Source organism: Lissotriton vulgaris, chromosome 3_1 (genome assembly GCF_964263255.1).
Source record: "Lissotriton vulgaris chromosome 3_1, aLisVul1.2, whole genome shotgun sequence".
Taxonomy (NCBI): Eukaryota; Metazoa; Chordata; class Amphibia; order Caudata; family Salamandridae; genus Lissotriton; species Lissotriton vulgaris.
The window spans coordinates 1,101,360,454-1,101,385,602 of record NC_141689.1 but is presented as its reverse complement, the minus strand read 5'-3'; the positions used below and the strand labels follow the sequence as shown (position 1 = coordinate 1,101,385,602).

Genomic DNA, 25,149 nt, shown 5'->3' with positions numbered 1-25,149 from the left:
CATTGGGCTGGGCTCCCTTTTTTGGTGCAGGCTGTCATCCGACTTTGCACCCGGTCAGAGCAGGTGTTAGTTTCCTGCTGCTAACGTGCCTTATCGCATGTTTTGTGATCTTTTCGCCTATCTGGCTGTTCGTTGAGAATGTTGCAGAGTGGTGTTGTCGCGCCTTTTGCCACGGGAACGCCTACTATGCATCTCATTAGCGATGGTTGCCGGGGTCGTCTGTGGCAATGTTTTTTGAGGCTGCTATCTCAGGTAAACTGGTGATATGGGCTGTTAACACAGGCTTGTGAATTGGGCTATACATTTATTGCCAGTTTGGCTGTGATAAAGTGCTGTTAACTCGGCGATAAGACCTTGAGAATATGCCCCTTACTCTTTTGGGTTAAACAGTGCTATTCACTTTATAACTGATCCGTGCATGTTGAATGAGCAGCCTGAATGAAAATACTGTGTTATTTATTTGGCCAAGTGATTTTGTGTCCATCTCATTATTTCCTTTTTTTCTCACCAGCTTTCTGCTCTGAAGTCCTGTGACCCTGGACAAGGAACATGTGTGATCAGCGGAGTGTCTGATCATGCTTCATGCATATCAGTCGAGCCCTGGCTACTGCTCACAGGGCGCACCCTTAAAGGAGCCATTTCAGGAGGTACACCCTAATGAGTGAGATTTTATACTTTCCAGCCCCACTGTGCATTTTAAAAAGCCACATTCCAAGGCGTTTAAATGTTTTCAGACATTGCTTGTTCAATGGCTTGCAAATGTTACAGGGATGAAGATGGCTTCAGTCTATAGGCGCTAATTTAATAATTTTTTTGTGTTTGCATGCTGGTACTGGTAGATCTGTTACTTAAAAGATGGCCTATTTCTGAAAGTGAATTGAGAGAATGAACAACTCACATCTCCTATGGAGTTAAGATTATCCTGCTGCTGTCTGCACTGTTCTTGTTAGGTCTAACTGACAGTTAGTTGCCATGTGTACTTTAACCTTGCTCTGTTTGTGCATCAGGAAAGCTTGCCTTGCTGATGTCTGTTCTGTATTTATTCTGTGCGAGAGAAGTTTTCACTGTTGCTGGCTGTTGTAACATCTCTTGCATGAGTACAAGATTATAGTGATGCTACACATGCTACATTGTGTACACCATACTAGTATTCATCATACTTATCTAATAGTGGATAAGGGAAGTCTAGGCTCCCTGTCTATTTACAAATTAGACGCTTTCCTGAGCCTACAAAGCATTATCAGTTTTGCACTTAAAAAGTACAGACACCTTGCTCAGACATTCTATTATATTTATGTTAAAAAGAGGTATGCCATGTAGACAAGCCATGCATAAAAAAGTTATATGTTTATTCTTTAAGTTATATCTTCATTTATAGGAAGATGGTAAGTTCAATGTAATGCCCCACCAGGAGCAGCCTCCTTGCTGCTCAGCCCTTACACTTCAACGGATCCTTCTTCAAGCACAAACACTTTCAGCATTCTATTGACCTCCCCACTGGCTGAGCAGCAAGGCAGAGAACAACAATGGGGAGGATGCATTACATTAGCAAGTATATTACAACACATCTTCCCCCTTCAAAGACAATAGAAAATCTTATGGATGCAAGATAATAAAACACACAAACAACAAGTTCAATAAATTCATCAAAACCACACACCCTTAAAAACTAGGACACTAATAAAAAACGTTTCAACACTTGCACAGTGGGTATATCAACCCACCTCACCTTAAATCAGGGCAACTACTCACAGGGTATCTTTCAACCCTTAAACAGTGGGTATCTCACCCCACCTCAGCTCACATTCAGGCCAACTGTCACAGGGTATCTTTACAATCTCTTAACAATGGGTAACTTACCATACACCACGCCTCACATTTGAGGCAATTCTCACAGGGTTCTATGTAACCCCTAAACAATGTGTACCTCTAAATATAACCATGGGACAATCACAGTCACACCTAAGGATGTCAGTATACACTTATCAGGACAGGACACACACTCTTCACTACTCCTTCTGTAACCACCAGACATACAGTGGAATGGCATTAGAAATTAACCACCAAGATCACCAGTGAGCGACCACTCGCCCGAAACGTCTCTGAATACACAGAATGCACCTTTAATTCCATTTTCTGTTTTAAGATTCTGCATGGCAAATTCATCATAGCACCAATAAAATATATCAGCAGTCAATACAGCATGACATTGCAGAAAACAACGAAAACAAGCAACACAATATTCCCCTCTTCGGTGACCGACTTATCACCCGAACAATATCCACCCTTTTGTATGCGTTTCAGCACCTTGCAGCACCTCAAAATTGCATAGTTCTGTCAGTGGTACCTTTTCTCCTCTTCTTGCTTCAGTTTGCATCCCACAATGCATTAATCCACTTTTGAGAGTTGAGGCGCAAGTTTTAAACTATCTTTACGCTTGATAATAATATAAAGGCCACTGATGAAGAAAAATATATTCCCCCTCCTCCTGCTTCAGAGACGTGTTTCATACAGCTTGTTAGACGTTCCCTTTTCAGTGGGTTCACCCCCAGACTTTTTGCTGTTCGGCCTCCTGTTGTTTGTCTTTGTTGGTTTTAGGACTCTGACAACTTTGCCATGCTATTCAGTGCTAAAGTGCATATGCTCTCCATCTAAATTGTGTTTACGGATTGGTGTTTCCATGATTGGCTTATTTGGTTTACAAGTTAGTTCCTAGTACAGTGCACTGTGTGTGCCCAGGGCCTGTAAATCAAAGGCTGCTCATGGTCCTGCAGCACTATTGTGCCATCCGCACAAGCAGCCCTTCAAAGGGTTTTCATATCTGCCACTGCAGCATCTGCGTGCAGTTTTTAATGCCATGCGAACTAGCACATGCCCCCACTTGCCAGGCCCTAGCCTTCCGTTTTCTTACATGTAAGACACCCCTCAGGTATGCCCAAGGTACCCCCATAGCAGGGTTTTGTATATGTGAAAGGTAGGACGTGTACTGATGTGTGTGACATGTTCTGATAGCGAAATACTGTGCAATTAGCTTTTCACTATTGAAAGGCTATCAGTCCCATTGAGTAACATGGGACTTTTTTTGTAACATCTTACAAGTAAACATTTTCAGTGGGACAAGATAGAGAACTCAGAATTTAATTACACATCTGTTAGTAGAGATGGTCTTTAAATTGTGCTTTTGAAAATACCACTTTTAGAAAGTGAACATTTTCTTGCTTAGCCATCCCATATGCCTCTGCTGGTGTGTGGATTGACTGCCTGGCTTAGGCGTGGCAGGGGTTGGGGAGGTGCATTCACTGTAGACAGCCACTGGGGGTTTGAGGTGTGTCCTGCCTGCCCTGGATAACTCAGAGCTAAGCTCAATAGACATGGACTGCATTTAGAAGTGGGAGGAGATTTCCTTGCCTTGCTGCCTGTGCGCAATGCTGTATCAACCTCCTGCTAGGAAGTTGGACCAGAGAGGACAGAACTGGTCTGGGCTGAGCTATGAGACTCTGCCACAAGAAAACAAAGGAAATTGATGCATAAATATTGGGGCCCGGACCCCAGGACTTTAGATTACTTCTGGATTCAAGAGGAACCTCTGCAAAGGAGATGAGCTGAGAAAGCTAAAGAAGTACTACCCCATTGCTGTGTGGATGCTTTGCTGAGTCGGCCTGAAGTGGCTACTTCTGCCAAGGAGAGGGCAAAGACTGAACTTTGATGTGCATCCTGCTTGAAGAGGATCTCCAAGGACTTGGCGTAGAACTTGCCTCCTGTTCTGAAGTCTCAGGGACTCAAAGACTTCACTCCCTCTGTCCTCCTGCACCTGGAACTGCTGTTTCAGCACCACAGAGGGAAAAACATTGCCACAACTTGCAACGAAGCCGTGGGCAAAGCTCGTGAAGTGCAAGATGCACCACCCTGACTTGCACCTCAGCCCAATGCCCGCTGACACAGCACCGTATAGACTCTAACACCATCCTCGAGGTCACTGCCTGCACCCGGAGCCGAGGGCACGGCTCGTGACGCTCACAATGCACCTCCCGACTTGCACCGGAGCCCCGAATGGACCGAAACCGGTGCTTCATGTTTGCGGAGCCGATATGTGACATGTTATTACCTCCCGAACCTATCAACACTGCACCATCATAAGGAACTGACGCCTCACCACCGGCGCAGCGTCACCCCCCAGGCTACGGTAAGGAGCCAATGCTTCACCTCCCCGATAACAGTAAGGAACCAACGCTCACCTCCCCTGCAACGTAGTAAGGAACACGCGCTTCACCTCCCCTGGGTTGGTAATGAACCGACGCTGTCCGGCACCAACGAAGCATCAACACCGTGATGCCATGCACCGTCTTGGGTTTCATTTGCCAAGGTACTCTTCTTTGGGCCCGATGCTGCGCACCTCGCGGTCGGTGCCGTACTGGGATTTTTAATCTGTCACGATATCGTAAAAGCCCCAGGTGTAGCTATTTGTTGCTACAAGCCTTATTTTTTTGAATAACCTTTTTCTGATGATATATTGATATATGTATAGTGGATTTTTGTTTTGGTATTGTTTTGTTTAGATAAAGATTTCCTATTTTTCTATACTGGTGTGGTGCCTATTTGTAGTGTTTTTACTATGTTACTGTGCAAAGGCTTTACACCTTGCCTCTAAGATAAGCCTGTTTGCTTGTGATAAGCTACCAAGGGGGTAAGCAGGGGCTTCCTAAGGGTGTAAGTTCGTTACCGTGACTAAGCAAGGGCAACTTGGACAATGGTGTAAACGATTGCCACTTAGAGACCCCCATACCTAACCCTGCTCATGCTACCGCCGCACATTGAAAACCGTTTCCTGTTCGCTTTGTCGCAGCAGTGCGCATTCTAGCCTCATAGCTGTTGCATCAGCACAAGCCCTGCACCATCATTAGATAAAGCTTTCAAGATTACAGTCATTGGCCACATGTCAGAAGAAAAGTGTGACACGTCACTGTGGTGTTTAATATGACATGCACCAACTCACGCTAACTAGAGAGTTATGCTTATTATGATGCAGAGCAGTCCATACAGCACTTTTTAAAGCTGTCAGCCGACAGATGACGTAAGGGGGCTCACACTCATCTGACTTCAACTGCACTCTCACGTGCCTGGGAGAAATGCATGGCCGCCGACCCAGCCCTGATTTGAATGTCGCACTACCAACAGACAGCGCAAGATACACTCACCACTGTGCCTCATTGCTGACAGTTAATGCTCAATTTCACATGCCTCATATAGCTGTTTGCTCACCACAGGTTCCAATATCTCTGGTCATGTCTTGATGGTGCAAGAACCTCAGAACTCTGGATTCTAAACGCTACCAACACGGTTGAAATCTTGACAACTCCAGTAGTTAATCAAACACACACTGTTCAATAGATCATTTCTTCAGTACAATAGTCCATGCAAGCAGGTCAATCCTCTTTGCAGTTCACGACTAACAAGGGGGTCCTTGTGAAATAGGCAGACCACTGCTTCTGTTGAATACTGTGCTGACCTGAGAACCAATTGCCCTGTCTGTTGAAATAGACTTCGGTGGAGCTACCAGGTGCAATTCCTCTTTACCGGCTTCATTCTCTTTTCTTCTGTAGTCCATTGTTCGATTACAATTTGGGGTGGCTTATATCTTCTGTTGGGAATGGTCACGCAAATGATACTTGACTATGCTCTATGTCATCCATTCATGTATATAAGTCATTGCATATATCATTTGCAGCCTTGAGAAAGTCTTTTGAAAAAACATGTATTGGCTGCATGTTTGTATTGAAGACAGCACAATGGCCAGGGAATGTGAATGTCTGTGGAAAGAATAAAGCAAGTATCATATAAACCTCAAGTTTGTAATAAGAAGATTATTACATTGGATTGTACACTACAACTGTGGCTTCTTTGTGTGTTTCATTATTTTTGTTCGATGTTTGTTGCCGGCCAGGGGCTCCTGGGCTTTTGTTATTACACCGTAGGTGGCACGGTTTATGTAGAAACATTAGTCTGCTACTTGCATTGATGTCCCTTTAATATATTTTCGTAGTTTTGGTTGCGCTGAGTTATTGGCATTGCCACCACTGTTTTGCTCCTATTAGAACCGGCGATATCAATTTTCAATGATATAGAAAATAGCTTCTAAAAGTAGAAGGTGCAACTCATGGTCGTCTGGTCGTGATAGACCAGGGGAAAGTCACAAGTTCAGGCCGACGGTAGTGGAGCCCTGAATGGATACAGGTTAGTCCAAGTGAAAGTTACCTTCTCAAAGTCCGGTACAAAGAGTTCCGTTTGCGGTGGGGGAGGCCAAGTGGAGCAGAAAGAGCATTGCAGATGGTCGGTGCTGTAGATCAAAAATCAGACCAGACGTTGTGGGTGGTTGTCATTGTAGCACGAATATCCGGTCAGAATTGTGGACACTCATTGCTTGAGCTTTGCTTTGGTGGTCGTCGTGGTCTGTCGCTGTAGTGGTGCAAAGTGAAGATCTTTCATTGATGGTCATTACACTGGTTGGTGTAGAACAAAGAGTCAGGTTCACCAGAGCTTCGTGTTTATGATCATCACAGGCGGCAGAGACTGCGTAAAGTTGCCCATTTATAATTGCGAAGAGTAAAACTTTAGGATTCATCCTTTTCTTGAACAGGAATGCACTCTGATGGAAGTCAGTGGTCCAGGACCTGGGGAGGCACCTCTATAGAATTAGTCCCTTACTCTAGCAGAGGCCAGCAGGGCTCAGGCGCGTCCAGTTTAAGGAAGGTCTGGCAGAGCAGGTCAACTGGGAAAGTACAGCGAGGTCTCTGAATCTTGTTATGTTTCTGTAGCTCAGACAGGAGTTCAGCCAACTGAACCTTTAACTCACTCAGGTGGCTTGAGATGAAGGGAATAGGTCTAGCCTTCCTTTTCAGAGCAGGGCAGACCTCAAGCAGCAGGACAGTCTTGGGAACAAAGCAAGCCTCAAGCAGCATTGCAGTCCTCTGGTAATAGCAGGGCATTTTCCCGGGAACAAGGCAGGCCTCAAGCAGCAGGACAGTCCTCTGGGTAACAAGAAAAAATACTGATGCCAGGTTATTTTTTGTGAGTGCTGGAGGAAGCCCTTTGAAATGACAATGAGGCAGTGATGAGCAGTGCCTAACCCATTCAGGCTAGATGGCCCATCCTGCCAACACCTAGTCCCCCTTTGTCTCACTGTCTGAGAGTAGCACACATAGGCCAACTGTTAAGCTATTCACAGTCATGTGACCCAGGACAAAGAAAACAGGCACCAAATTGTTAGGGCAAGAACATGCCAACTTTCTAAAAATTGCCTTTTCAGAATTGTGACTTCAAGTCAAGTCTTTATTTGGCCACTCATGGCCAAAAAAGCACATATAAACTTTGATAAAATTCATTTCTTACATATATAAAATCCATGTGAAGTGCATTGTGTATTGCAAAGCCTACAATACAGAAGTGAGCAGCATGGCTGATACAGGGGCATCAAAGATAAGGCTACACTTCTTGTACCTGTCAACAAACACCTCCAATAAGGGTCCGCAATGTTCACAAGGATATTTAGGCCCACTATATGTGCCAACATATTGTTCATCAAATTCCTTTTCTGGAAATTGAATATACACAATTTTAAAAATGAAAATCAAATTTCGCCTTTGTCCCATCAATATTTAATAAAACAACACCTAAAAAAAACACTAAGAACACCAAAAAAGCCAATAAAAACATTTGGTGAAGTAATAAGAATCAAAACATAGAACTATTATTAAAACACCAATGAGCTGCACAGGAAAGGTGTGATTTTCAAAAAGTGCCTACTGCTATGCAGACATCAAGAAAGTCTAGTTGCATCAAATTTAGCAATGCTTCTCTGCACTTATTAAAATGATGCTTCCTGAAAACTCACAACAGATACTGTTTGGTCAAGAGGAGGTAAAATCCACAAGAGTCTGTGGTGGCATCTCATAGCATGGGCATGTGCAAGTATCAGAAGCAGCAAATTGGCCTTGTGGGAAGAAAAGTAACTACCTAATGGAACTGAACCTAATCCGTGACAACAGTCCCTAACACCAGGCTCAAGTGGGGTGCAACCCCAAGGTAGTTTAAATAGGACAAAAATCTGACTGAGGGCTTTGATAATTCTCTCTGCCCTCTCTGTGTGCCTTTCCGGAGGAAAGAAAACACTCCTTGATCCACTCTATCAGTTTTACAAATGTCAAAGGGTTTATCATAGAGGGAGGGCCAGCCTAGGGCCAATGTTGTCTCCTGGATATATTTATGCCAGGGTATCCTGTTCCCATGGCCACATGGTAAACCGTATATATATATATAAACTGGTGAGTTTATGAGACGAGAGTGCGTAGGAGAGGAGCTTCAGTTTTAAACGGCAATATTGTGCATTGTCTTTTCGGCACAAATAAGACATTTGTTAAAGACCCAGTATGTCAGCAGCAGAAATGAGGTAATCAGAAATTGCGGCAGATGAGTTGTTTGGTAATTGGCCAAGCACCTTGAGTAACATTGTATCGGCTGCCAGTATAAGAAACAACAAATATTCGGATGTTAAAGCCTTGTTTAAAGACCTTGAAAAAAAGCGGAAATTAGAAATAACGAAGTGGTGGAAGCACAGGTCACTCTCCAAATATGCTGAGGTTGGAAGGGTGCCGAGGGGGTTGCGTATCCTTTTAGCACCCAGCTTTGATAAGCCTAACCCCCCAGATATGTTACGTGAATGGGGTGAAAGTAACCTGGCAGCCTCCATGAACCTTGTTAACATCCTAATCAAATATGCTTATGTTGAGATTTTAAAGGAAATCGAAGAAATCATTATAAAATTGGAAAAAATTCAAGTAACTGATATCATTACTAAACTAAAAGAGGCGATGCAGGAGTGAGTGAAGAAGCATGAAGAAAAAATCAAAATTAGAAAAGCCAGTAAATTCGCTCGAGATTTGGAAGACTATGAGAACGGCCAAATCTTTACTATCTCTCGCAAATTTGATTCAATCAAAAGACAACAGTATAATGATAAGATCAAAAATAAAGGAATAAGGAATGAAGTGCACGTGAATGAGGACACTTCAAGCTTGGATACAATATCACTAACAAGTGAGTCAAGCGTGGAGTCAGTGCCTATTGCTGCTAGAAAGACCAAACTCAGTGTGGAACAAGAATTGGATTTTTTAGTGGAGGCAAGATTACAGACACTTCGGCCCCGGCAGAGAAGAGCAGAAAATGCCGAAGAACAAAAAGAAGACAGGAGCAGCACAAAAGATACAAACAAAAATATAAAAAAGAAAACGCACTGGCAACAGAAAAAACGGCGATAAAGGATAACAGTGTGGTTAATCTATCAACAATAACTCTCACGAAGGCGGAAGAATAACTACTCGCCTTAGGTCTCAACTATTGTCCAGGGGACAGTTTCAATTATGCGCGCACGAGAATTGACGTGTACTGTTACATCAGAAAATTGAAGCTGAAAAAATTATTTGCCCTTAAAACAAATAAAGATAATGATGATATAAATTTGGTACAAGAAGAGAACATTGAGCCTGCATTAGCAGCATCTGACATTCCGAATTTACTTCTAATCCATGAATTTAATGATAATGATCAAGAAACATCTACTTCACAAATGGATGTCGATATAGCAACTCAGGAGAGACTGCGAAGAATAAATCATTCACAAAAAGGTGCTGGGCTCAGCCCTTTTAGGTCCAAATCCTGTTTCGTGCCACTCATGCCAAAGGACAGTATAGATGTTTTTCATGATATGATACCCAATGATCTGAAAAAATTAAATCATACTGTGCATAAAAATAGAAGAGAGAAAAATCTATTTTTTTTTAAACGTGCATATACTGAGTTGGTAAAAAAACTTGAAAAAAATCAAGATGTGGTTGTTAAAAAATCGGACAAGGGGGGCAATCTGATTTTATGGCCTAGGAAAGATTATGTTACAGAGGCACAAAGACAGCTCAATGAAGTGAGTTGTTACATGAAATCCAGTATAAAAGAGTATGGCAAAGTCAAAAAAACACTGCAAAAACATCTTGCATTATGGAAAAGACAGGGCCTTATCTCTACAGAAGAATATAAGTTTATGTACAATGAGTTTCCGGTACTGCCTGTTTTATATTTGATTCCCAAATTACATAAAAATGTTTTCCCAGTACCTGGGAGACTGATTATTTCTGCTATTAATAGCCTGGGGGAACATGTCGGCCAGTACAGAGACTTTTTCTTACAGAACTTGGTAAAGGTGTTGCCAAGTTATGTTAAGGATATTGGCGACCTCCTCCAAAAAATTGACAAGCTTAAATGGACAGATGATCTATATCTTATCTCTCTCTATATAGAATCTCTATATACGAGTATAGATCATTTACAAGGCATGATATCAGTTAAACATTTTTTGGAATCTAGATCCAGTGCCCTTTATGAACACAACAAGGTAATCATTGAGCTCATAAATTGGTGCCTGCACAACAACTTTTTTCTTTTTGATAAGGATATTTATAAACAAGTGAGGGGTGTGGCGATGGGGGCCTGCTTCTCCCCCAGTTATGCATGCTTGCATGTTGGCTGGTGGGAGGAGCGGGTCCTCAAAACCACCCATCAGGCGCTCTACGATGCACATGTTGTGACTTACTTAAGGTACATTGACAATGTTTTTATATTGTGGAGGGGGTCTGAAGAAGAGGCTCACAGCTTTATACATGAGATAAATACGAATACCTTAAATCTCAAATTTACTTCCCATATCCACAAAAGTGAAATGGAATTTTTAGACGTAAGGCTTTATGTCAAAAATGATAAAATGTAAAATACCTTATATAGGAAACAAACTTCTGGGAATATTACCTTGCACGCAACAACCTCTCACCCCAAATACCTCATTGCAAGCATTCCTTATGGAGAAATCCTATGGTTAAAGTGTATATGTAGCAATGAGGTGGATTTTGTTAATTGTCAGTCTGAGTTGGTGAGTAGATTAAAAGTTAGAGGGTACTCTGATAAAACAATTACAGATGCCATAGAAAAGGCTAGTGTAAGATCTAGGATTAGCCTTTTTGATCAACAACAAGAAGAAACACGAGTCCCTGACACTTTAGTTGAATATAAAATCAAAATACTCCCAGACTCATCACCACGTAAAATAAGGAAGAGCGCAAAGTAAGAGCTATCATCAATAAACATTGGCCTATAGTGCTCACTGACAACATCCTTCGAGATAGAGTAGCTGATAAACCTATCATTACTTTTAGAAGGGGCAGCACTATGGGCACTGTATTAGATAAAGCGTCGCCAGAAATAAGGAAGGTCACCACTTGGTTACAACCTATTAAAGGGTTCAAGAAATGTACATCATGCAGAGCGTGTAAATTTGGCTGCAATATGTCTGAATACTCTACCCCGTTTAGTGAGACTCCAATTCCCATTCAAGGTTCATACAACTGTAAAACCGATTATGCTGTGTGTCTTGACTTGCACCTGTGGGCTTAACTACATCGGTAGTACAAAGCTACAGGTGCACGTCAGGATATTGAAGCATATAAGAGCCATTCTCCACAGCGATCTAGCTTATCCTGAGGCTCGACATTTCAAGCGGACTCATTCAAATGACATCAATTGCCTATCGTATTATTAAAGCCAGCCTACTCATGCCTGAAACTCCATTACCCAGAATTCCCTGCTCACTGCTTTGTCTCCACCCCTGCAGGCCAAGGATGGGTGGAGGAATTCAGCTCACCTGTGGCTGGCTGCTGCTAGCCTGCTCACACCAGCTGCATGTGATTACTGTGAGCTCTTTTAAGCCCCAGCTCCCTTCAGGCAAAGGTTGGTCATTGTAGCTGTTTACCGGTGAGACCAATCCTTGGTTCCAGAGTTCCCTGAGCTTTTGCTATCCTTGTTTCCTGAGTTCCTGAGCTATAGCTATTCCCTGTACCTGAATTAGCACTGCCTGCAGTGCTACCTTGTTTCCTGAGTTCCTGAGCTATAGTTATTCTTTGTTCCTGGGCTTAGCTATTTCGTGTTCCTGATTTGCACTGCTTGCAGTGCTCTCTTGACTCCTTGTTTCCTGAGCTGTAGCTATGTCCTGTTTCCTTGAACCAGTATTGCCTGCAGTGCTACCTTGACTCCTAAGCTCTAGTAATTTTCCTGTTCCTGAACTAGCACTGCCTGCAGTGCTACCTTGACTCCTGAAGCTTTGGTAGTTCCCTGTTCCTGAACCAGCACTGTCTGCAGTGCTGCCTTGACTCCTGAGCCTTAGCTCACTTCTTGTTCCTGCCCTTGCACTGCCTTCTCTGCTACTTTGTTTTCTTGATTCCTTAACCTGCACTATTCTAGTATACCCTTGTAGCCTCCCCTTCTGTATATCTGTTTCCAGTCCCTGCCTTGCTTCCCATTTCCTTGGTTCCAGTTCTAATCTGCTGCTTTTCTATTCTGCTGTCTTACTTCTGTTACCTTGTATGTTTGTTACCTGCTTTCTGCCAAGTGTGCCCTGTAATTTCCTTCCTTTCCTGTTAAGCACTCCTCCTTGCTAGCTCCTTGTCTATTGTGCTTGTGTTTAGTTCTACCACTTTGCTGTTTCTGCCTTCCGCGTTCCTGTTTGATCGCCAGGATCCGTGGGCTCAGCTGACTACCTAGGTGGTGTTTCTTGTTCACTGTGAGGTTTGTATTTGAGTTACATTTATAACATCACTATAGGTATAAGCTCCACAGACCCTGCCTTTGCATGCATATCCTACATGTGGGTATTTGCAGTCAGTATCTGTAACAGCAATTGTGGGTAAGAAACTTACTGAGCTTCAGTCTTACCATGTGGAGCTCCTGAGTGCTTTACCCCACACCCCCCTTTATTGTTAATGTTGTATTATATGTAGTTAGTCTGAATGCTAAATTGCCTTATGAGTGCCCTTCCTTTCTGAGTCTTACCCCTCTTGTTCACTTGTACAGGCTTCCCCTTTGGATCCCTTTTTCTCCTCTGACTCCCTGTATGATCCTGGGCAGCACTGTACTCCTCCTTTCTGTGCACGTCTTCTACCCAGTTCCGGGTCCTTGTCCAAGTTCCTGACTATGTTCCCCACATAGTCCCGGACAGTCCCTGACAGAATGACCAACCCACATTTCCAGGGCAACTTCTGAGGTTTCTTTGCATTCAGTTAGCTACCTTTTTCTGTTTCTTGTGGGTGTGCAAATATTAAGTGTGCCATAATGAGAGGTTTAAGAAAGAGACACACCAGTGCATCATTTAAGTTTGTTCAGGGCAGTTCCCCAGTAATCACCAATGAGAGACATTTAGTGTCTACTTTCCAGTTTGAAAATGTTCACCCTAGTCCTGAAACAATTAATCCTCTTATGAAAAATGGACATTTACGTTCTGAATATTTTACTTATTGGCTCTCAAATACCTCTTTGCCAGATCCTGACTTGCTCTTCTGTAATGATCCACATTCAATGTCTGTGTCAGAATTGTAAAAGGAAAATAATACCTTACTCAGTTTGCTGAACAAGAATTCGGATTCTCGCATGTCTGCTGACAGTGGTTGTAAAATACAATGTTCAACCACACAACCAAAGAAAGAGCAGATCCATTTCATAACCTCTATTTTCCATTCACATAATGTTACCCAGTCTTGTAGTCCAGTGAAAATCACTGTCCCGGATACTAAAGGGACCTTGTTAAATACCACATTCAAAATAAACAATAATCAGTTCAACAAACGAGAGAAAAGACCTATGAGGTAGAACACATGAGGCTAATAGCCACTTTGAACAAAATCCAAGGTATAACTCTGTTGCTTGTGAGGTTGCCAAGTCTGCCACTGTCCTTATAGCGAAAGATCTGCAGTCCTCACAGGATATGCTTTCATCTAAGATTCTTGAATTACAACAAGAGAATAAAATGTTTAAGACTCTGTTAAAAAATTATAACCCAGAGTTCAAGTGGGAATTTATAACCCCTGTAGAAAACAACGTTTCCACCTCTATGTTAGCCTCCTTAGAAATGGAGAATGAAGCCTTGCGCTCTCTTTTGCGTTCCCCTCTGAGCTGGTCCAGCAATTGTGTTAATAATTCTGTGGCTGATCCCTCAGATACCATTCAGAACAACCATAGTACCTTGTCTCACAGTCCAGCTAAGGAAAGTATTTGTTTGAATCCTGAAATTTCTAACTCCTCTGTTTTGTCTTCTAGTACTAAATTACATCCAGGCGCTACATCTGAGATGTGTCCCTCCACTTTTCAGGAACCCCAAATGCCAGGCAAGACAAAACACATCTCTTTGCTTTCTTTTCCTGGTAGTGAGGTCAGTTCTATCGCAGAGATAAGCCAGGGACAGGTCATTGACATAAAGACAAAACCTGAACCGGTGATCCACATAATCCCTGCTGTGACAATGTCCTGTGACTCAGACCATGCTCTAGATTTAACTACTACAACTGAAGACAACCTCACTGAGAAGGAACAAAATCCTGACCCCTTGTTTGCTCTTCCACCTTCAAGCTTGCCACATATTGAAAAGTCAGGAAATATTACTCTATGCTCTGATGCATCTGTACCACCTTATAATGCAGAAGGAATTGAACAAATCTCTCATGATCATGAAGTCTCCGACCTACTTCCTCTGACTAAGAGATGTGAAGTGCTAAAAAGTAAAGGAAGTCTGATCAACAGAGACTCTAAAATAAGCAGTATTCTTAGCCATCCCGAAGAAAGCACTTCAGTATGTTTTAATGGGCCAAGGAACTGTGAAGATTTCATTATTGACAATAGGGATGTTCAAGGGCAATCGCCATTTTCAGAATTTAAAGACCGTCATCCTTGTGCCTCTATGTCATCAGCTTGTCTGCTTTCAGAATCTTCAGAGTCCTCAGCCGGCCTGCTGCCTCCTGAACTTCAGCCTGCAGTCTTCCTGCCATCAGTACCAGTGCCTCCAGACTACCTTCCTTCAGAGCCAGAGTCCGCAGCCGGCCTACCTACAGAACTTCAGCCTGCAGTCTGCCTGCCTAATGAGCCTCCAACACCAGAACCTGCAGGCCGCCTGCCTCCAGCACCAGAACCTGCAGGCCGCCTGCCTCCAGCACCAGAACCTGCAGGCCGCCTGCCTCCAGCACCAGAACCTGCAGGTCGCCTGCCACCAGCACCAGAACCTGCAGGCCGCCTGCCTTCAGCACCAGAACCTGCAGGCCGCCTGCCTCCAGCACCAGAGCTTTCAGGCTCCCTGCCTCCTGCACCAGAGCTTTCAGGCTCCCTGCCTCCTGCACCAGAGCTTCCAGGCTCCCTGCCTCCTGCACCAGAGCTTCCAGACTCCCTGCCTCCTGCACCAGAGCTTCCAGGCTCCCTGCCTTCTGCACCAGAGCTTCCAGGCTCCCTGCCTCCTGTACCAGAGCTTCCAGGCTCCCTGCCTCCTGTACCAGAGCTTCCAGGCTCCCTGCCTCCTGCACCAGAGCTTCCAGGCTCTCTTCCTCCTGCACCAGAGTTTCCAGGATCCCTGCCTTCTGGCCTTGAGCCTATATATTGCCAACTTTTTGATCCTGTGCTTCTAGTTTCCGAGACTTCAGAGGTCTCAATACATTTACATTCAGAGACCGAACCTCCACCACCAGAGACAAAACTCTCAACATGTAAGCCTCCAGGGCCTGGGTTTCCTGCATACCTGCTTCCTAAGTCTCCTGCATGTGTATCTTTTGTATGTTTTCCTCCGGGGCCAGAACTTCAGGTCTGCTTACTATCACCTCCTTCATTTTCAGCCAGTTTGCCTTTGACCTCTGTGCCTCCTGCCAATCCGTTATCTGCTTTAAGTATGTGCGAATTTTGCGAATCTCGCGTTCGCGAATTTTGCGGATTTGCAAACTCGCAATCCGCAAAATCCGCGAATTCTCGCGAATTTGCGGATTTTTTTTTTGTGTGTTCGCAAGTGTTTCTGCCAGTTCGCGAGGATTTGCTACTAGTTCGCAATTGCGAACTTACTTGTCGGCTCACAACGGTCGCGACTATGTTGTTTCTACGTCTGGTTCATCATCACAGCCTCCCAGCACCCTCTGTTTCACCACTGCCACCCTCTCTTTGACCCATGCCACCCTCTGTTACATCAATGCCACCCTCTGGTTCATCATCACTGTAGAAGATGCGGGGGAAAAGCAAGCCCACCTGCCCTGCTTGAACTGACATGAATTAATTTGGGGTTAGTTTATTAACAACACCTGCCCTGCCCCAACTGACAATAATGAATTAGGGGCTAATTAATGTGTCACTGAATTTGAAGTTCCAGCCTGGCACCTGCTTGTCTGCTCCCTTAGCTGTAAATCAGGACCTTTGTGGCATACAGTTAAGGTCAGAGCAGGGTCACACAATAGTTGCAAGCAGGCAACCGAATTCTGGAGGGCCCCCTCAGGAAGCACTACAGGGAATCGTTACAAATCATGAGGTTGACCTTTTGCACCTGCTCATTGCTTTTGCTTTTGCAAAAATCGTTTTTCGTTTTTTTCGCGCTATTCGCGAGGCGCGGCGTCGTGCGAAACCGACCGCGGAAGCCGCCAATTCGTGCGAATGAGCTTTATATTTTTTTGCGGCTTGTTGTTTCGCGAGTTTTTTTGCAGTATTCGCGAGCCGCTTGCAGCGCAACACGCAAATTTACCCCAAGGTCGAGTACGGGCGCGGCCATTTTGTTTGCGTGACGTATTTCCGTTTCCGCCCGCTATGTATAATCTCGCAAAGTAAGCGCATTGCGAGTACAAATTCGCACGAGATCGCGAGGAAAATCTCGTGCGAACTTACTTTCGCGCTCGTGAACAGGCGGCCATCTTGTTTTTCATTCATTTCCTGTGTCTGGGCATGGTGTTTAATCCTCTTGCTATCTTTGCCATCCTTTGCTTGTTTTCAGTTTTTTTTGAACGATTTTGCTTCTTATCTAGCCCTCTCTTTTCCTAGCTGTATATTTTTGTATTTTCTGCTATTTTTCTTTACTTTTAAACTACTTTTTTAAACTCTTTTCTTTTCTTCTTCCCTATCCTATTCCTTCTTAATTTTCTACTTCCTACCTTACCTGCCCAGACCATGGTGAAGCCAGGCGCCGTGAAGCTGCCCAGGCACTTGAGGGCCGCAGCGGCGGCGGGGAGGAGGAGTCCTGGACCCCGTGCCAGGACAGCATGCGGTCTATTGAGGGGGGAGCAGGAGACGCGACGGGAGATCTTCAGCCCGGAGGAAGTGGGCGTGCTGGTCTACTTCGTCCAGCGCCGCCTGCCCAGGACCATCGCGGGAGGCGGCAGGATCGCGGCCCGCGGCTACAACATCCGGGAGCGCCGGAAGCGGTGGGAGAAGGTATGCTGGGCCATGTCCCACCTCTACGGGGTCCAGCGCACCTACAGCCAGGCCACCCACCGCTGGACGGACCTCCTGGACCGGGAGCGCGACCTGCTGGACCAGCTCGGCTTGGAGATCCCCCGGCTTGGTGAGTAGTAGTAGCTATTTCATCACTCACTACTATGTTTTCTCCTGCTCTGTGTTGTTGTATTGCAAATATTTGTTTTTTACATGGAGCAAGCCAATAATGCCGCTGATGACGATTACATTGTAGTTAAATTATATTTCAAAATCTTCTGTGCATTTCAGGTGCACTGCTCTCCTTCTCAGTGGCGTTGCTACTATGCCTATTTGTTTTCTATTTTGTGGTCTCATTGGCCTGAGTAACTATTATGTATGAGTGTACTTTACAGAACTGCGTAATGCTAGACACTAGGGGGCAGATTACATTTACAAGCCCCTTGCGCCACGTTTATGTTGCCTTGCGTGACGCGACAGCGGCATAAACGTGGCGCATCCCTGCGAGTCATTTACAGCGTGACGCATCTAGGGAGATGCGTCACGTTATAAAGCCATGGGCCTGCACCACAATGGGTGCGTTCCTAGTACGCAGGGTGGGCGGTCCGGCGGCTGTGCGCCTCGCAAAAGTGCCTGCGTTTAATCTACAAGATTTAACGCAGGCACTTCTGCGACGCTGCTACGTCAATTCAATTCCTTATGCCTGCTTGAAGCAGGCGTAAGGACTGACACAGCATGTTAAGTATTGGGTGGCCCTGAGCATTACTGGAGTTGCATTGCGTTGGCGACGTGACTCCAGCGATGCGCCGCTCTTACGTGACGAGATGCGTCACGCAAGTGCCTACCCTTGCGCCAGGGCGCGCCGCATTGTAAATGAGGCGCATCTGCCGTGTCGCAAGGATAGTTTTGCGTGACGCATTTGATCTGGCCCATCTCTGGAGATGCGCCAGAACGCGTAAGTAAGTATGCCCCTAAGGGGCAGAATTGCAATTACCGTCGCATCCCTGCAAAGTAGCAGGGATGCGCCATTAATTGTGTGGCCCGCTACCACCACCAAACATGGTGCGCCGTATTTGCAATGCGGCGCACCATGGGCCCAAAACGTCACCAAAGATTTACTGCTGGAGTTGCGTCGCAACGATGGCGCAGCTCCAGCAATGCTCTGGGGTACCCTATCTCCCCAATGCTGGGTCAAGCCGTACGTCTGCTTCAAGCAGGTGCAGGGTTTGTTTGACGCATCATTGTCCTAAAGGTGACTGATTGAAATTTTGTAGATTTCCCTCAGCCACTTTTAGGATGTGTTCCAGCGCAGGAATGCCCTCCCTTGCGCCGGACTTTATAACGGGATGCATCTCCCAAATGCGTCACGTTGTTATAATATTATACGCCGCACCATGACGCCTCTTTTGTTTAGCTGCTGCGTCACAAAAGTCATGCAAGAACGGAGCAAAAGAGCCGCAAGGGGCTTAAATCTCCCCCTTCCTTTGTACCCCTGACAATAAGAAAAATAGTGGCGGTGGATTGATAGTTTGACTATTTAAATGACTGGTTATGTAGCAGGCAACTGTTAGTGTTGTCACTGATCTGACTGAAATCACAATGGAGTTTGTCTGTCACTTTGCGTCTTGCCTACGGACTGCTGCCTGCCAGTCCTAGGTGAACCTTTCAGTACTTTGTTTAGTGAGTTATGTGACTTTCGAAGTCGCAGGTCCGCAAATCAATGAAAAGTAACCCTAATCAATATGATTTCGCGGAAATATTTTGTTATTGTTGTTTTGAAATGCTTGATTTGGTTGACATTGACAAGCAACAATCATCCATGTTTTTTGTTCTTTCTTTCATGTTGTACGTCAGCTCCCCCCAGGGGCGAGGGGAGGACACAGGAGCAGCAGGCGGCGGATGCTGTTGAACAGGGCCAGGATCGGGCAGGCGAGGGCTCCTTTGCTGGATCCAGTAAGTTTTCATTTTAGACTAGTACCTATTTTTCCTAGCGTTCCTCATTTGATTTTTTCAAAATCGTCTTTGATCTTCTTGTAGACTGTATCTAAATTCTTATCCTGCCTCCACTATGACTCCCTGTGGTATTACTAGATTATTCTTATTAGTCTGTCTGTGTAGCTAACTAAGATTGCACGGTTGGCGAAACTCCCATTCTAGTCAGCAATAGCTCTATCAACTTAGTGCAGTGCAGTCCTCTGGGATTGTCCATAATGTCTTTTGAAGTGTTCTATCTGCTTTGAAAATTCCCAACTATAAAATGTGAATGACCACCAAGAAAGAATAAGATACTACCTTTTGGTTTGGATAGGAGGACAATCCATACCACTACTGTTGAGGGGACAATTCTTCTGCAGAAACAACTATGGACAATAAATAGTGCATTGCTTATCAATTATAATAGGCGCTGTTAGAGTTTCCACATACCTCTGTGATAACAGACTTTGAACCCCCAATGTCCTTACTGAGTGACTACATAGTGTGGCACAGTCATTTACCTCCCGAATTCATCCATGATTGATCCCCAATGATGATTATCCAACGTAGCTCAAGAGTACGGAGTCAGAGTCAAGAAGTGTCAGAGGCACTGACTCATGCTTGCAAAAATTGCAAAACCTTTCGCTCAGTCACTCTAGTCTGGACCAAAAAACACAGAGTCTATTTAAGTTTAAAAGCTTTATTAAAAGTAAACACATTTATTAAAATGAAGTCATAATAAAAAAACTAAACGTTTAACTGAGACTGGAAAAGTGGTTAGTGCTGACGATTAATTGAAGACATTTCTTGTGGTCGAGCCGAGCTCTCACCTTGTTTCAACTTGATCTTGTTGTTAGAAGTCCATCTTCTGTCTGTGTGGAGAAAAATGGTGCGTGTTAAAAAGCCAGCCTTCATCAGTTGTGCCAAAAAGTGCAGCAAGACAACACTCTTCCCTGGAAAAAGGGACTTTTTTTTTACTTTAGAGTACACAGTCACAAATTACATTACATTTTCACATGTCTTCATTCCTAGACCAAATACTAGTGAGTGGTTTATTCTAACATTCTTAAATGTACTTTGTAGGTGGAACATCTGGTGGCGGGGCCAACGCGGAGGTGGTGGTGCTCGACACGGAGGCGGAGGGCAATTCCTCAGGGGAGGATGCGGCGGTTCCAGTGCCGGCTGTGAGAGTTCAGACGGTGGTGGTGGCGGGCAGAGGTAAGCTCTTATATATTCCTTACTTATTGAGATTGAAGACGTGGCTGGGAAGGAAAGAATATGAGATGCATGGCTGGGTGAATGATGAAGCAATGATTGGTGGAAGGACAACAGCCTGGGTGGGTGACACAGAAACTGTATGTGTCCATAATATACCTGGATCATGCTACTATCTGACTCTTAGATAGCATATGTGTATCTAGAGCAGGGGTACTCATAGTACGGCCCGCGGGCCGGTGGCGGCCCGGCAAGCCTTCCTTGGCGGTGCGCAGACCTTGCAGACAATCACTGCTCCCCCGGCCCCCACAGAGCAGAGGCTTTGTTGTATTTCACCTGTTAGCGCCCCTGCATCTCCACTCTGACAATCACTGCTCCCCCGGCCCCCACAGAGCAGAGGCTTTGTTGTATTTCACCTGTTAGCGCCCCTGCATCTCCACTCTGACAATCACTGCTCCCCCGGCCCCCACAGAGCAGAGTGGAGATGCAGGGCCACAAAGAGGTGAAATAGAACAAAGCCTCTGCTCTGTGGGGCCGGGCAAGCAGTGATTGTCAGGGTGGAGATGCAGGGGCGCTACAACAAACAAAGCCTCAATAATATGTTAATGGTCTTTTAAAGACCTGTTAAGTACTTTGGTGTGGCTGTCTGTGTGTGCGCGTTGAGGAAGCTGTCTCAGCCCGGGCTGAAGGCTGACACAGACAGACACACACACAGTGAGATGGCAGAGGGGGAGGGAGAGGGAGGACAGGAGGGAGAGAGAGATGGAGAGGTAGGGCAGGAGGGAGAGCAGGAGGGAGAGAGATGTATGTAAATGCTGGGTCTGGTGGCTCAGTGGATGAAGGCATCTGCTGCAGGGACCTGTGTGCAACCTCATGGTCACAAGTTTTCGTTTTGCTTTAGCCCCGCCCCCTCTGACTCCGCCCTCACCAGTGCGGCCCTCGGCCACAAACTACACTGTAAATTTAGCCCCTGAGAGAAAGTTTGTGAGTACCCATGATCTAGAGAGAGTAGACGGTCAGTGGATGAACTAAGTGTAACTTTGAAGAGCATGTAACACTGCACCCGCACGTCCGTTCCAGTGTAGGAAAGGCAAGGAAAAGAAGTTGTAATTGTGTCCAAATACTACCATCAATAGTAGCAGTAGTTTGTATTGCAAGCACAGCATAGATCCGGTTATTACGGTGGCCACTCCCTACCTCTCTTAATAAGTTTAGTAGTACTCAGTCATTCATGTCGGGATGTATCACTGGTCACTCAATAAAAAGCAAAGCACCTAAAGTCATCCCATATATAAGCAAAAACATCCCATGTGAAGTGATAGATAATCAGATTATTTATCCTCTTCAATTTTCCATTTCTAGTACTCATTTGCACTGTAGGGTGAAAGTTAAATTAATTAAGCAGTAGCCCTTGTAACAGAGTATTCTCAGTGCCACCCGTAATAGAAAAGTAAGAGCTTCACCAACTGCATGTACTGGACTGGTACAGTAACGCAACGCAAGTCTAGGTCACTCATCATGGCGTGCGTCTCTTTTTCTCGGGTGCAAGTTCACTGCGCTGGCATTATGCCGGCTTGCAGAAGATAACGTACCAATTTTCCTAAACAAGAGACAAGAAGAAGAATAAGACTGGTGTACTTTCATAGTCGACTCCAATGGAAGTCCATAGTGCTCGTAGAATTTGTTCCTTAAACTCCCACTAATGTTAGAGCAAGGATGAAGAAGTGTGAGGTTAGATAGATACTGGCCTCAATAGTTATGTAATGCGCTTGCAAGTTGCTAGTTGTACTGCAACACAAATTTCTGCTGAATGATTGAGTTAATCTTAAAGAGCATTGGTTACAGACTATGTCTTTCTTTCTTCATATAGATGCTCCTTACAAACAAACAAGGAGGAAGGAGCTGGCTAGAGCGGCCCGGCAACGGAGGATCGATGCCACTGTTGCAGAATATCGGCGGCTGGTGGCCCTGGAGGACGACGAAAGTGTGCAGTCGACCACAACAACAACGTTGTCTGCATCGGCCTCCGTGCCCCCATGGGCTGCCACCCAGCACAGTGCTCCACCCAGACTGAGCCGGGCTGCCAAAGCCAAACGCTACCGCCGAGCAGCAAGGACAACAGCTGCCTCTCACAGCCATTGCACCTGCAAGGCAGTGAAGGCACGCCTGCGCCGCAGTACCCTGAGGGTGTCCCGCCTTCAGCAGGAGCTCCACTACTTTACAAACGTGTTGGAGGGGCTCCGCGTAGAGCACGCCTTGCTCCGCCAGGAGTATGATGCCCTGGCCCAAAAAGTAAACAGCATCCACCCATAGTGTCCCTTGCCCCTTTTTTAGAGACTTTTGGGGGGTGGGAATTGGGAGTTGGGTTTTTGGGGACTTTTGAAGGACAATCGTTGGGGTTAGGGAGGGTCTTGCGGGAGATTATTTTGTTAGGGATATAAATATACTTTTTCAAACTTTATCTGAGCATACCTGTTTTTTACTGCTTGCCTGGTGGGTGGGGGTTTAACAGTGACTTTGTTTTCCTGAAAGTTTAGTTCCATTTTCTTCCTTTAAGTGTAAATGCCCAAATGTTTTCAACACTAAGTGCCTCTCACAGAGTAAGTGAAGTGAATTCAAGAGTCCTAGGACTTTAGTAGTACTACCGTCAGTCTCTCGTCTCTCCTAATACTCCATTATACTCCCAAACCACCAAACGCTTATCTTACCTGTAATTTGTGTTTGAAAGTAGGGCTAGACCCAGGGCTGGCTCCACGGGAAACAGCAAATAAGGTTGGCAATCCTGGGCGGATAAAATTTCCTCATAGCGGTGGTACTAGTGGTGTGACACAGTGGCAGTTGCATGCCTATGAAAAAAAAGAAAATGAAATCTGGTTTGTCCTCCTGAGCGATACAACGGTACAATAGAGAATATAGCAGGTGACAGAAGTACACTAGAACAGTGCCACATTGTAGCCTAACAAATGGTAAAGTATAACTACTAATTCGGTTGAAGTTCTTTGACATTAGCCATGGGTCTTTGTCAAGCAGAGTAAGAATATATCCTCGGATTTCTTCACCAGCCTGTTGCTATCACCTTATCCTCCCCAGCAAGTGTGTGGATTTATTGCTGTAATTTAGTCACACATCAATCAAAACCACACAGCCCGGGGGAAGAGGGATAGGGTTTGAAAAATGGATGGGTACGGGGGTTTTTGGGAAAGGTTTTGGGAGACAAGAAAAAAATAGCACAGCATGGACAAACAATTGTGAACATAAACAAATCTTTGGGTACAAACCTATCCATCAATCTTTGAAAGTGCATGCACTACTGCATGCATGTCAGTGAAAAGTAAGTAGTACTTTCGACAACTGTGGGAAAAAGAATGCGACAGTACAGGGCGTGTGTGGAATTATTGATAACTATATTCAACATAAGGTCTCTGTTGCCAGATACCTGAGAGCCTTGCTGGTCACTATAAATCCATTCACAACACTCAATGGGGTTGGTCTGGAAGGTGTAGTAGATAGAAAAGGAGAAATTGCTCTTTTTCTAGGTGTCCCCTCACTCACCAGGGTTGCCCCTTGGTGACATGCTTCATCATTGGGGCCATCCCAGTCCTCTACAGGCTGGGGCGTGCTGCGACTTGCGAATTACGTAGGAGCACTTACAAATGACTATGTGTGGTGCAGATGTGATAGTGGAGTGGACTAAGTGATGTGTTAAAGGATCAATTTAGAAGCAGAGAGAGATCCAAGAAATGCAGTCACAGTCCTAGAAAAACACAATGGATACTGTATCTGTATGTTGTTGTAGTTGTCCTGTTGAATTTGGTAAGTAAGTTGCATGCAGAAAAAAAATCCTCTTATTAGCGGCACTCCTCCATTGCAGCTGACGCTTCGTCCATCGATGTTGGTCACCACCAGAAGACACCCTGTAAAAAAAGCACAGCATGGACAAACAATTGAACATAAACAAAGCTTTGGGTACAAACCTAGCCATCAATCTTTGAAAGTGCATGCACTAGTGCATGCATGTCAGTGAAAAGTAAGTAGTACTTTCGACAACTGTGGGAGAAAGAATGCGACAGTACAGGGCGTGTGTGGAATTATTGATAACTATATTCAACATAAGGTCTCTGTTGCCAGATACCTGAGAGCCTTGCTGGTCACTATAAATCCATTCACAACACTCAATGGGGTTGGTCTGGAAGGTGTAGTAGATAGAAAAGGAGAAATTGCTCTTTTTCTAGGTGTCCCCTCACTCACCAGGGTTGCCCCTTGGTGACATGCTTCATCATTGGGGCCATCCCAGTCCTCTACGGGCTGGGGCGTGCAGCGACTTGCGAATTACGTAGGAGCACTTACAAATGACTATGTGTGGTGCAGATGTGATAGTGGAGTGGACTAAGTGATGTGTTAAAGGATCAATTTAGAAGCAGAGAGAGATCCAAGAAATGCAGTCACAGTCCTAGAAAAACACAATGGATACTGTATCTGTATGTTGTTGTAGTTGTCCTGTTGAATTTGGTAAGTAAGTTGCATGCAGAAAAAAATCCTCTTATTAGCGGCACTCCTCCATTCCATCTGACGCTTCGTCCATCAATGTTGGTGACCAGAAGACACCCTGTCCACTCCCTGCCTGGCGGATGCTGAATTGCGGCTCGCTAATGT

The 25,149-nt window shown here is 45.0% G+C and overlaps 1 protein-coding gene across 1 annotated transcript in view; it reads left to right on the top strand.

The window, feature by feature from the left end:
- Positions 1 to 25,149, top strand: part of LOC147727486 (alcohol dehydrogenase 1-like) — a 384,718-nt gene that overhangs the window by 280,372 nt on the left and 79,197 nt on the right. Inside the window, exon 7 of the mRNA XM_086963637.1 lies at positions 512 to 647. Within this exon, the coding sequence (XP_086819763.1) occupies positions 512 to 647 (136 nt within the window). The remainder of the gene's footprint in view (positions 1 to 511; positions 648 to 25,149) is intronic.